Consider the following 14,373-nt stretch of genomic DNA (forward strand, 5'->3'; position numbering starts at 1 on the left):
GCAGAAAGATTTATACTGCCATTATAACAGGAGGAAAAGCATCATCTTCCAAGAGAGCTGTGCTTCTCCTTAATGTGCTGCCCCCACCCCTACCCCCACTTATGTATGCATATGGATACACACATAGACATATACTGACTCCATGCAGCCACACTCTTGAAGTCTTGAGCTGTTCAGAAATGGCAAAGTTTTGTTTCAAAGCAAAGTAATTGCCATCGCTTCATAAATGAAGCTCTTTGATCGGTTAGTGTTTTCATATCTAAAAGCTGCATGAGAAAACAATTGTATGCTTCCTATGTTTATGTACACTGCAAAAATTTTAACAGAGACTTCATCGCTCACATTTTTTATTTAGTTTCCTTCTTGCATGGCTTCGTTAATCTGCCATAAGACATTTATTTGTGTGACCTCTCTGACAGCCTATTTATAGGCTAAAAGAATAAAGCATGTATTATGCTCCTTTTCTGTGGCAACACACCTTAGGGAGATGTTTGATTGTTAAGAATATGTGGCCAAACACTGATATCTGTGTCTGGCTGAATTCCAAATTATGTTTTTGATTCCCCTACAGTAGTGACCCCGCAATTCATATCAGCACGCGGCTGTCTTGTGAATAAAACATGGCTTTATATTTCATTCCAAACAGTATCTGCTTTCTAGGAAAACTCTTTTATTCTGCATGTTTATAAAGCGTATGATGATATTGTTGAAACACCCATTTTTTTTTCTTAGTATGTTAAAATGGAAACACAAAGCAGTTACCTGGTGGGATTATAATCCTATCGAGTATCATTTGTTGCCCATTTCTAACTCTTCATGGTTTTGGAAAAGCAGTAGCAGTATGATCCACTAGCAAGTAATAATAACTAGAAGGAACGTATCAGAAAGAACACGGAAGGGAAGTGGGTAGGATTTGAAAATTCAAAAGACAAGTATATGTAGCTGGCAGTAGGGTGCACGTCTGTACTCACTATTTTTTGTGTTTATTACAGATTAAATTTTTAAAAATGTGAATTTGATTGTATTTTTCAGCTTTCTAGTTGTATTAATGGATGAGTTTGGATTTTTCAGGGTACCTTTGGGCACAACTAACTTCCTAGCACAGTACCCCGTGCCCATATTTAAAAAAAAAAAAAAGTGCAATGTTAGCAATCAGAGCTGAGACATTAATTTGACTTCCTTCTCTTTTAATTTAGATCAGCATATTTTGGCAAGTGGCTCAGTGCAGATACCCAGGTTTACACTTCTTGAGTCTGGTGGTCTGCAGATCAGAAATGTCCTCCAAGAAGATGCTGGTACTTACACGTGTTTTGCATCCAATTCCGAAGGAGCCATAAATGCCTCAGCAGCCCTCACTGTTTGGAGTAAGTTTTCTTTCATTCTAAAGCAATTTTACTCAAGCAAAATTGTGCAAAATATTGTGCGGAACTACCAATAACCTGTTGACCATGCTGCAGGCTCGTGTTAATTGTTTTTAATTTATATATTAAATAAAATAAAAGTAGCATTTTGCTGGTGAATAGTAAGAGCTGATCCCCTCAGTTAAATAACTACAAGGGAGAAAAAAAGTTTTACTTTAGAAGACATAGCTAGGTCACTACCATTTTCTGCATTTAATCACCATTGATTTTCAGAATGAGATCATTTTCTTGTGCCCTGGCTTATTGCAGAGAAGTCATTACGCTGTGCCCGAGTTGTGTCACTCAGAAAAGTACCAGAGTGCTCAGTCTTGATTTGTTTCTGTCATTATTCGTTTCAGTCTTGATGCATCTGCATCTTAAACTTTTATACCCCAGCTTATGGTGAGATATTTATTATAGCAAAAAGTCACTTCTTAGTAAGCATGTCATGTCTTTCCCTTCTACATTTTAGTTGAATTCCATTTTTGTGAACTAAGTAAGGCCTACTAATCGAGTGCTACATTTTTTGAAGGGATGACACTGCAGTATTCCTCTAGTTAAGTGACTTGCTAATTATCTCACAATTCTTGTGGAGACTGGACTAATTACCAACTGAAAGCCTTCTTCCGCCATGTGTATGTAACATTAGATGAAATGGATAGTTATGGTGGGTGATAGTTTGGCATTAGACTCCAGATGGGCATTAAATCATTATAAAGAATAATTCCTTCTGTTCTGACCTCACTGTCCTGAAAATTAATTGGATAAGCTTTGGAGTAACACTATCTCATTTAGTGATATTAATGTCTGAAATGCTTCACTTCCAGTATAATATTTTTTCTGACATTTTAGTCCAGAGGATTAACTGCCATTAATGATCTAAGTTAATGCTGTAGTCCAGGGTTTCATTCCCGCAGTCTCCATTTGCCTAGTTTGTCAGTCTGTGCAAGTCACCTAACCAGATGATGCTCAGGAGTTGCTCATGAAAAGAGTCTTGTGTCTAGTGAGTTTACCTAGTTAAAAGGTAAATAAAACCAACATATATATATGATGCTTGGTCTGTGTCTGTTACCTGTATGTAATAAGTATGTATTGTGTTTTAGAGCTTTTCTCACCGGGCCTCAGCTGAAAATGGACATGTATCCAGTTGGACTATCCTGGCCAACAAATGTAAAATAAATATATATATATCACATGATTTTGATAATGTTGAGTAGACGTTAATTTGGCATTTGAGAATAGTGTGCCAAAGATGACAATCTATGCAGTCAGTACCTGAGACTGCATCTTGTTCGCAAACCCCACACTTAGCAGCAGCTGTTCCTTGGTCGGTTGCTTTACTGTATTTCAGCTTAGAGATTGCTGTCACGTTTACTCCCGTTATCGTTAAATTAGTGTAAAACATTTCTGTGATAATGAGCCACATTCTATGCTTTTTTTTTTTTCTATGACAGGACAGAAGTCATGAAGTTATTGTGGTCTGCAACAGATACATTCTTCTTTACACTTTATCTGTCAAGTCAAACTGGTTTACAAAAACTGCCGCTGTTACACAAGTATGAGAATAAAACGTTTAGCGTTGAAATAAAAATCCAACATGCTAAGCTTTAAATGTATTTTTTTCCTTTTAAATCACAGTGCCACAGTAATGTAAAGTAATGTGCCACTTCTGACCTCATTTGTGTCATAGCATATGGGGCTTTTTCTTGGGGATACCTGCAGTGGAGGACAGAGGGGTTTACTGAGCTTTCACAGTAGAAATGCTTTTGCATTCTGCCATTTGAATAAAAACTTTGAACAATTGAATTCCTGCTTTTTTCTGTTTTTTGGTTGTACTTGCACTTGGGACTCTTATTTGGTACTTGTGGATTCTTTTGGACTCGCACTAGAAACCCACATGCAGACTACAGAGAAGGTGTCCCTGCATGATTGTGCACACCTTAGAAGTCAGACAGGATAATAGTGGTATCTGAAAGAGATGGATGCAATGAAACATCACAGGATCCACCCAAAAACACCTGCAGATATAGATAGAACCAGGAGAGGAAAGTGGAGTATTGTTTGGTTCTTGCTAGATACCACAAGGAAAAGTAGTAGGCAAGCATTCACTTACGTTTGTGCAACTGGTAGTGAAGAGGAAGATGGTACGAGTTTGGCCAGGAAATAAAATTGGACAAGAAACCCTTAGAATAAACCAGCTTGGAGAAAGGTAGCTGAAAAGAACCTGAATATGTAAGGTATTAACTAAGCTAAAATATACCACCTGATCTGGGCCAATCTTTCTCTACCCCAAGAAACTTGTCATCCTCGGTGACTTTAATATCAACTGGCTGTCCTTTACTAAGGACCCAGCCAGCCATATACCTAAACTTACATGGTTTCTCTCAACTAATACAGTCTCCCACTCATATAAATAAAAACCCCAAAAAACATACCATCCTCAATTGGATACTAGTTAACAAAGTCTACCTGACAGCCTCAGTGACCACTCCCCCACATTCCTCCTGAAACACCATGTTAACAGTACAAATCCCATAATTTATAGGCAAATCTTCTCTCCAAAAATGTAACTGGACACCACTAAAGTACCTCAATCCAAATGAAGCTATCCACTTCTTCAGTAGTACCTTCCTCAACATATTAAACACCCAGGCTTCCTTAAGATACACCAGAGTCAAACCTAAAAAACTCCCCTTGGCTCCAAAAAAAACACGCGGGGACTAATGAAATCAGACATAAAACCTGGGATCACTGGCGCCTAACAAAAACCCCCTCTGCTAGGCAAACATTTCTTGAATTACACAATAAGGTCAAGCAACAAATAAAACCAGGTAAAGCCCATTCCTGTCAGACTGCTCAAAACTCCTTCCACCACAACTGTAAGCAATTCTGTTCCACAATAAACTTTATACAACACCCACCATTCCCTTCACCTCCACCAGTATTGCTGACTCTGTCAGTAAACATTTCACTGAAACCATTCTATCCCTAGCCAAATAACAACCGTCATCCACCAACCCACTCCCACCTTGATTCTCTACCCTCCCTCTTTTACATTTTTCTATGTGCTCACTTCTTATATAAAAAAACTCCTAAAAAAACTTAAGTCCACAAAACTCGCAACTGACAACCTTCCTGCAGATTACCTAAAATTGCAGCCAACACCTTAGCCTATTCAATCTCCATACTAATTAACCAGTCCATATCTGAAAGCTGTGTACCCTCTCTGTGGAAAATCTCACACATCATTCCACTTCACAAGGGAGACTCCTCCACTGATCTTTCCAATTACCACCCTATCGCCATCCTCTCCCAACTCTCCAAGATCCTTGAGAAATCCATTAACTCTCAGGTACTAAACCACCTCCTAGCTAACAATCTCCTCTCCAAAATCTAACATGGCTGGAGGCCATATCACAGCACTACTACTGCCTTGATCTCTTTTATCAACACTATCCTGTATCATAAAAACAACAAATTATTCTCCACCGCTATATTTCTAGATCTATCTAAGGCACTTGACATGGTATCTCACAAAATACTACTCTCTGTTGTCACTAATCTTTCCTTCTCCCACATTGTGAACCTAATCTCTCCTTTCCCCACTCTGTCACCAACTGGTTCCAAAGCTACCTTACCGTGTGACAACAATCGGTCATCTGGAAAGATAGCCTGTCTCCTCATCTCCCCATTACTCTTGGAGTCCCCCAGGGCTCCATCCTTGGCCCCCTACTATTTTCCCTGTTCACCAACAATCTACATATCTCCACAAAGCATGCTTCCTTCATACAATATGGAGATGATTCCACTCTCATCTGTTGTGCTGCCACTCTACCTGAACTTCTAAAGATCACACACAAATCATTTTCATCAGTAGAAAGCTGGCTACACAACCCCCATGTTCTACTCAATCCTAACAAGACCAAACTCCTTATCTTCCCCCCTCCAAAGCCAACCAAACTCCCACCCACTTCAAGATCCTTGCCAAAGGTAATACCACCATCTCCCCTTCAGATCACACTAAACTTCTTGGTGTGGAGATTAACAGTAATCTCAAATTTGATATCCACATCTCTCTTACCATAAAAAAGTACAGAAAAAACTTGGGGCACTTTATAGAAACAAACTATGCCTAACCAAGGAAGCTAAAACCTCTGTTGCTAACTCCCAACTTATATCTACCTTACTCTACACCTCTGCTATACTAACCAACCTTAGAAGGTCTGAATTAAACAAGCTTGAAACCTGCTATAATAAGATAGTAAAATTTGCAACAGGCGCATTTCACATGCATTGTGTTGGGCAACTAGCCTGGAGGTGTGAATATCCTTGGTGAATATGGACACTCTTCCACCTTTAGTGTTTCGATCTTGGTTTTGTGGCCGAAAAGTGTGGTAAGAGTTGTAGCCTGGTATTGCAGGGGTGCTCTCTGGAGCCTTGAACCAGGTCTCAGTTACTGCACAGATATCGATATTCTCCATTTTTAGGAGTGCCTCTAGAGAGTGCATTTTGAGGTTTAGACTTCTAGCATTGAGTAGCATTACCTTCAGATTTTGCATGCTTGTATCTGTTACGATGGTGGTTTTATCCTTTGAACCTTGCCTAAAAAAGGCACTATAGGGGTGGCAAGAGCTTTAGCCAGTAACCTGAATCCCAGGGGTGACAGGTGCAGACCATCTATGGCAAAGCATTATGCTTTGTAGATCATGTCCTCCCAGGCAGACAGATATAGATAAAATTACCTTGCTTAAACAAAAAGGTCTTTTGTATTGGTTCCAACTAATCACGGATGAAAGGGTTAAGGATGTAGATCAGATAATAAGTGAATATCAGACAAATCCCTTTGGCTTAACATACAATCCCTCAGATTATTTTTGCAAAATAAGATAGACCTGATTACTCCTGCTAAGGGATCTAGATAAAACAAATATATTAGAATCTGCAGGGAAAACAACACTTTCACTTAAATGGAAAATATATTCCTGGAGATTTTTATATAGTTCCTTCTACACTCCTCAACTAATGAACAAAATTAATGGTAGACAAAATATATGTAAATGATGTAAGTCTAATATAAACATTGATTGGACCCATATGTTTTATGACTACCCTGCTTTAAGTGTATTTTGGAAAAACATTAATGAATTCCTGTAAGCAGTATTCACAGATAATTTTGTTTTGACCAAATCATTAATACTCGTCAGTACACCCATACCTGGTTGTGTAAAAAAATTTAAACATTCCTTACTTTGGCCAATACTGGCAGTAACCAGGAAAACTATAACAAGGAACTGGATATCTGAATCCTCTCCTTCCTATAATGATTTTAAGAAAATTCTCATGGAAGTTTGTCAATTACAGATTGCAACTATGACTTCTAGAACATCTAGAAAAACTTATAACTATCATTTATGGGTTAATTTACAGAATTGGTTGAAAAGAGATTGACAACGATAACATATAAATTAAATTTCACCCTCTCTGTGTGTTATATATATGGAAAAATCAAATACTAGTCAACGTGATATTCAAAGGATGTCTTTGTAAATAGTTTTAGTAAATTCATTTTATTTGTTAAACATTGTGAATGCCTATGTGAACATCTTTTGAATTCTAAATATTTTTATGTTAAAAGAATATGTAATTGTTTATACTTATCTCTTTAAAATCAATAAAATTGTTTAAAAAAAAGAAAGCTGAGTTAAATGTTATCAGTATTGATTGCATCACTTGGTTCAGGGATGTCTCTTTGCTGAATGTTGTCTCTCTCCTCCTTTAAGGACGTGAATGAACACATTATTGTAAGTGCCCCTTTTGGACCGAGGCCTTCAGTGGATAAGCTTCTCAGGAGCTGGTAAAAGACCAAGAAAAGACAAAACTGGACATTGTCCAATGTGGAAGTGCTCTTTGATACCCCAATGGCGTTTTGGTTTCCTCTAGGCTTACCTAGACTACCACGAAGAGGCAATTGAGTATCAGAGAATTTTACTTGTACCCCACTTTTACTCCAAACGTGTCCATAAATGACTACTCCAGCATCTGTTGAAGGAAACTGACTGTTACTCAGCATGGTTTTAAACCTCCCCTTAGCATAGCAACTGCCTATCTAAATTTTATAGATAACATAAATAAAGCCGGGAATAGAGGTAAATGTGTGTCTTCATTATTCCTAGGCTTATCAAAAACTTTTGACACTGTCTCATAAAAACACCTACTACAGCTGTCCACAGTGGGTATCTCACAACCGATACCCTTCAGCAGTTTAAGAATTACTTGTCAGAAAGCTAGCAGGCAGTCAAATGGAATTCTACCCCTTCCCCCTATCTCCCCATCAGTATAGGTGGACCACAAGGCTCTGTCCTTGGTCGTCTGCTGTTTAATATCTTTATAAACAATCTTCAAACTTCTATACAAGTATCACTTGTACAGTATGCAGAGGATTCCACCCTTATCTGCTTATCTATCTTGACAGTTCATAGGTTCATAGGTAGATACTAGGCTATCTGCCCTAGGGCATTTACAAGCCTAGCCAGAGTGTGTTTGGCTTTCGCCACCTTTTTAGATTAGGTGACTGTGCCCCAGTATAGTAGGTCACAGAAGATAGCCCATTTAAGGTTAGTTTAAAGTGCCCCTGTCTAGCAGTGACACAGAAGAGATCCCAGGGATAAATCTACGGTCTCCCATCCAATCGTCAGGATTCTTCTTGAAGAGGGTCATTGAGGGGCTCTGCCTAACATGGATTGGGATTTTGTTCCTGAGTGAGGGGAGCCTCTGGGATATGAATCTGTCTCTCCAGCATGTCCTGTTTATTTCTGTGCTGAGGTTTAAGTCACTGGAGCGTGTAGCTCTAAGGGATTTGGATTTCCTGAGGTGGAGCATGTCCATTAATTCTGGGTTGGACATGGCTTTATACATCAGGCACAGATCGCCTCTGAGTAGGCGGTAAGCAACTGAGTAGAGCTGGAGCTTCTTTAGTCTAACTGCATAGGGCATCTGCTTGAGTCCCTTAATCCTCTTGGTGAGGTACTTTTGGGGTCTTTCTAGTTGTTGCAGGTGTCGGGTAATGTACATCCCAAATGGGGCATTGTATTCAATTATGGGCCTGATGAGTAGAGGGGCACAATGACATCTCTTGATCTAGATGTGAACCCTTTCATGATAAGGTGGGCTATATAGAAGGTCCTTCTAAACACTTTGGCAATGTGATTGTCAAAAGAAAGATTACGATCTACTTGGGTCCCCAGATCCCTAATTACTTGTTCCGTACTTAATGGATTACCACCTATGTGGTAATTTGTGGGCACTTTGTTTTGTCCAAAGGGGATGACTATGCACTTTTTGGCATTTAGCTTCAGGCCATGGCTCTGGCACCAGTTATCTGGTCTCTGTGAGACCATTTTGGAGGATGCTTGTGTCAGTCGGCGAGTCGATTATGGCCCCCAGTTTGCAGTCGTCTGCAAACTTGGTCAGCCAAAGTCCTCCTGTGTTAGCCTGTACCTCAGAGAAATATATACCGAACAAGAGAGGTCCGAGGACTGAGCCTTGTGGGACGCCACTTGTAACTGGTTTAGAGTCTGACATGGCACCTGCAATTCTGACCATGTGGGTTCTATCCCTAAGCCAGTTTGCAACCCATCTTGTGACATAGGGGTTGATATTTAAGCTGGTGAACTTATTTATGATGCCCGAGTGGGGTATTGTGTCGAAAGCTTTTGCGAGGTCAAGGTAGGCTGTGTGGACTACCTTCCCTTCATCTATGGCCTTGGTGACTGTTTCAAAGAAGTCGACCAGGTTCAAGAGGCAAGATCTGCCCTTAAAGCCAAATTGGGTAGGATCCAGTGTTTGGAGGTTCCCAGTGTCTTTGTTTATGAGTTCCATGATGATACGCTCCATAGCTTTGCAGACCAGACTAGTCAGGCTTTTAGGGCGATAGTTACCGGGGTCAGTTGTGGCACCACCTTTATGGAGAGGGACCACTGTTGCTGTACGCCATTCTTTGGGTACATATCCTGTTGTAAGGCTGAGACTGAACAGTGATTTTAAGTGAGGGTTCAGTTCTTCTTGGAGCTCGTGTAAAACGCAGCCTGGGACACCGTGTGGTCCCATACATGCTGTGTTTTTTGCTTTGGAGAGGGCAGCTCTCACCTGTGCATCTGTGATGTCAGGGGGGCTACACTTTGTTGGGATAGTCATTTGCACGTTTGGGGGGAAGGGGGGGGGGAGTTTGCACTGAACCTGTCTCAATGTCTGACAGTTCAGAAAAGATTACACACACCTTTAACTCTATTGAAAACTGGCTTTGTAACCACCAACTCCTCCTTAATCTAAAAAAAAACAAACTACTTTTATTTTTCCTCAAAATCACTTACCCATGAGAAAAATAATGTTAAGATTTAAGACTTTCATGGTTAACAAATGTTAAATAAGTAAATAAATAAATAAAAAATAAGATAATATCCATAAACAATATCAGAGTTGTGCCCTATACAAAACTGCTGGGGGTTACAATAGATGACCACAAATATGGCCTCTACATACAGAGCAAAAAAAAAAAAAAACTCAAAAAAAATTAGGACAGTTATATAGAGCCAAGAATTTCCTTACTGCATCTGCCAGAGACTCTCTTGCCACTACGTACCTACTCCCCTCTCTATTGTATGGTTCTCCCATCTTGGCTAACCTCTAGGCCACCCTAAAATCTCAACTAAAACAGTGTTACAACAAGGTCTCTTGATTTGTAGCTCATGCAATTTACAGAATCCATCACTGTTCTGCATTAAAATCTCTGAATTGGCTAGACTTAATCAACGGAGTTATACCCTACTTTTCATAACACATCAAATTATATTTAATCCCACATCCTGCCCAGCTATAAGTACAATTTTCCACCACTACCTTCCAAATCATTGCGTTTGACCTTCTGGCAAAAGTTTGCTTAACATCTATAAGCCTTACAAAAACTGCAGTCAAATTCTGTACTCACACTGTATCACAATTCATTTATTTAAACTGCCACTGAAGAATTCCTCTGACTCCTGGCTTTGCACCTGCTGCAGAAATGTTAACTCCTCCTTCTCTAATAGCTTTTTATGCATCTTATTTCTCTTATTCTTACTCTCTTGTTTAATTATTTCTCTTATGGTTAATCTTGCTTTTACTGTCTGTTTCTCCTGTGTCCCGTATCCACTCCACGTATCACCTCTAACAAATACTAATTCTAACTATTCCCCCCTTTTCTTTCCTCCTTCTCCTCATCCACTGTTATGTTCCACTCTGACATTTTCTTTGTGAGTAATAAATTCTCCCACTTGTAATGTTAGCGTGTTTCAGTGCTACATGATATTGCATTTATTTTGTTTTAATGATGGTATGTGTGTATTATTCTAAGGGTGGCCACGGTGGTGCAGCGGTTAGCATTGCCACCTCACAGCAAGAGGTTCTCTGGTTCTATCCTCGGCTGGTGTGCCTTCTGTGTGGAGTCTGCATGTCCTCCCTGTGGTCACATGGGTTTCCTCCGGATGCTCCGGTTTCCTCTCACATCCCAAAGACATGTTGTAGTTGGATTGGGCACTCTAAATTGGCCTTAGGCATGAGTGCATGTGTGTGTGTGTGTGTGTGTGTGTGTGTGTGTGTGTGTGTGTCTGTGCCGTCTGTGGAAAGTTGGGTTCCAGGCTGGCAGCTTGACACTGTAAAAGCTCCATTGCCAGTCATGAGTGGATAGGTGATCCACTGTGGTGACCCGTAACCGTGAAAAAGCCAAAAGAAGACTGTGTATTATTCTAGATGTCATATGTATGTTAATATTTTGATGACAGTTTTCACCTGTATATATGCATTTTCAGTTCTTTTATTTTTGGAACTTTCTCCCTCAACCTCCACTGAAAATGGATAAAAGTATCCCGTTGGACTTTCCTGGTAAACAAATGTCAACAAATTATAATAAATATACAAAACTGAATTTATGCCATTTTTGTTGAAGCAACTTTATTCACATTACAGTCACAAAAATACCATATTGAAAAAACTGCATAAAAAACGTTTGTGATCATTTTCTTAATCATCCTGTGCCATTCACGTGTATACAGGTGAGATTGGGTCAGTGGACAGTGGTGTGCATATGACAGCAGTGTCATTGCAGTATAATGAACCTTCAGATACTATCACCGTACGTTTCCCAAGCACATTGTTGAAGAAATTGTACACCAGTCTCAATGAGAAGTTCCCAGTCTCTCTTGATGGATGTTTCAGTGATGACTGTAAAATCCTGCCTGGAGTCCTTAATGCGGAGAAAGTGCCTCCCTGCAGAAATGGTCTTCAGTTGTACCTGCCCGATCTAAGGGATGTGTTCCTCATTCACTAAACTCTGTTAAGCAAGTTGAGATCAGAACATGTCTCACTTCACTAAGACTTCCTCCTTGTTGTGTTGTATGAGAATAAAGAGCCTGCCTCATTAATTAATATGATTGCACAAAGAGTCATTGCAAGTCTTACAGTGGGATATAGTACTGATTCCTTGAGCTGCTAAGAAATCTTTTTTGTCCCAGATCATCTAAGAATGGGGCATGCCCAGAAAGCAGTCTGTCTGTTACTCAGGACAATTCACTTCTACCCCAAGTTTCTGTTCAGGTCATCAGGGTAAGGGAAGGGTTGATTAAAGATATGTTCTGAAGTAATTTGGCAGGGAAGATCTATACATTCCTTTGCACTTTTCCATGTGATTACTACCTTCCAAGAAAATTCAGGGAAGAAAGACCAAAGCTTCTCTTTGTTTCTCTATATTGGCTAAGAAGGCTGTGATTTCAGGCTCTTGCGTCTCTGGCAGTAGAGAAACCTATATTCATTGCAGGCCAAGAAATTTGACTTAATTTGGTATAACTTTTTGATTTCTCCTTCAGATCCTTCACTCCTGTGAGATTTTCTTTTGAGAGTCAGATGTAACTGAAATTGCCACAAAGTCTTCACCCCTGCAGATGTCTTTTAAGGGAAGGTGATGCTTCGCCTGGACAGTGAGGTTTCTATACGGCCACTTTTGATTAGTTTGCAGGTCATTCTGACTTAAATAATGGACATCTTTGTCTTGGGCTTTAGTTAATCCATGGTCAGAATGCACGTTTCAGTCATTTCAGTACATTTCAACATTTTTTGGGGGGGGGGGGGCAGTATGATGACACAACTCTGGTTTGGCATGTAGTTCCTTAATAGAGATTGCATTTTTGCAAATCTCATATCCTTTTTGAAATTTAGATTAGTCCCTTCATCTCTTATTTTTCTTTTGATGGTCAGAATCCAGGGGTGAAGGAGCCTTTTATATCCTTGACAAGCACTTTCAGCTTATGTTCTCCCTGAAAAAGGTACAGAAGTGTAGGAAGACAGACAAAAGCTGTGACTCTGTTGCTCGCAGTTAGGGCTGGCTGGCTCCGTGGCTATGAGATCCTCACCCAGGTAGATTTTTAAGTGTGTTGTCTTGTGCTGCAAGTGACTGACTATTGTTATAGTCTAGCCAAGTGGCAGAATGCATGATTGTAGACCCTTTTACTACAACCCGTTGATCTTTTGGTTCATGTCTTTAACAGGAAATATTGCTTGAAATGTGATTCCAGGAGTTTGGTATCTTTTTACACCTTAATGCCTGTAGCCAGTCATTCCTTAAGACACCCACCTCCCAGAGAAGTTTAATTGGAACTGCTTGAGACTGCAGTATTCTCCCAGCTGTTACAAATTGCAGATATGACGCACACTTACTTTATCAGCTGATCTGTGAGAAAGCTTTCCACAGCTGGTCATTTAATACCCTTCCAGTCGGCTGGAGTGCGGGGACTGCCTTCTGTGTGGAGTCTGCATGTCCTCCCCGCGGTTGGGTGTGCGTTCGAAAGACATGCACAAATGGGCGTGCCTTCGTTGAAGGTTGAACATCGAGCTGGCACCTCGACGTTCATGAAAATCTACTGCCAACCATTAGTGGACTGGAGTTCCGCTGTGGCGACCCCTAACCAGGAAAAGACGAAAGACAAACAACAACAGTGGCCCTCTTTGTTTACACAACCTCTCCAGCCAGTAAGTAAGAGTGGATGTAATTTCTTGCAATTCAGGCAAGCATCTAATTGCATTTACTTATTTATTTTTTTTAACGTTTGCTAAATGTTTTTGCTGTTTAACGGGTTGACTTTGGGAGTGCATGTGATGGATATGCCTCCTAGGTTGGTATGTGGCATGACACACCACCAGGAAATGTTTCTTATAAAAGCTGCTGGTGATTTTCTTCTGTGCTAAACCTTTTGTACCCTTTACATTCGCATTAGAATAACAAGTAACAATTGTGTGCATTTGTAATTTAATAATTATGCTGGGCTTTGTCAGAGACTAACTGATGTGGTAACATATCTTTGCATCCCTTGCTTTGATCCTTGTCATGAACAGAGCTGTTTCTTCCCTTCTAGCACAAAGTATTGCTTATTGCATTTATATTAAAGGCATTGTTCTCTTTATGCCATCTATTTATTATTGTCACAGTGCCAAGATATTATTCACTATGAAACGTAACCAGCACAGGCAGCTTTTGGTTAAAACTTTGCACACTGGTTTTCATTATCAAACTGTTCATCTTCCTCCTTATTTTTCACTCCAGTCCAGGGCACCCGAATTTTGTCTGAAGGTGAAGCATCGTGCTGCTTGTTACCCCATAAGTTTAATTAAAATAAATCGTAGTTAGAGTTTATAAAACATGTCTATTCTGATTGGTAAGGCAAATAATAAGCCCTCTTCTTTATGGGCTAAAAGAAGTCTTTTCTGTAAATTTATTTTCCACTGTTGTTGTCCTGAGAGGTCACTATTTTAATGAGTTTTCTTGTTCTTTTAATGACTCCAGTTGCATGCAGTAGTGGTGCATCTTTCACCATTAACTGCAGGTGTTTTATTTTGCTGTAATAAAGCTGTGATCTTAATTAATCCTTGTTATCCCGGTAGCTTTAATGAA

General features: G+C 39.8%; 1 protein-coding gene across 1 annotated transcript in view; it reads left to right on the top strand.

Annotated features, from left to right (window-relative positions):
- The window catches only part of SDK1 (sidekick cell adhesion molecule 1), a 2,805,673-nt gene that overhangs the window by 1,500,082 nt on the left and 1,291,218 nt on the right, over positions 1-14,373 (top strand). Inside the window, exon 10 of the mRNA XM_044089098.1 lies at positions 1,197-1,364. Coding sequence (XP_043945033.1) covers positions 1,197-1,364 — 168 coding nt within the window. The remainder of the gene's footprint in view (positions 1-1,196; positions 1,365-14,373) is intronic.

Source organism: Protopterus annectens, chromosome 12.part0 (genome assembly GCF_019279795.1).
Source record: "Protopterus annectens isolate FY-2018-M chromosome 12.part0, PAN1.0, whole genome shotgun sequence".
NCBI classification, from domain to species: Eukaryota; Metazoa; Chordata; order Ceratodontiformes; family Protopteridae; genus Protopterus; species Protopterus annectens.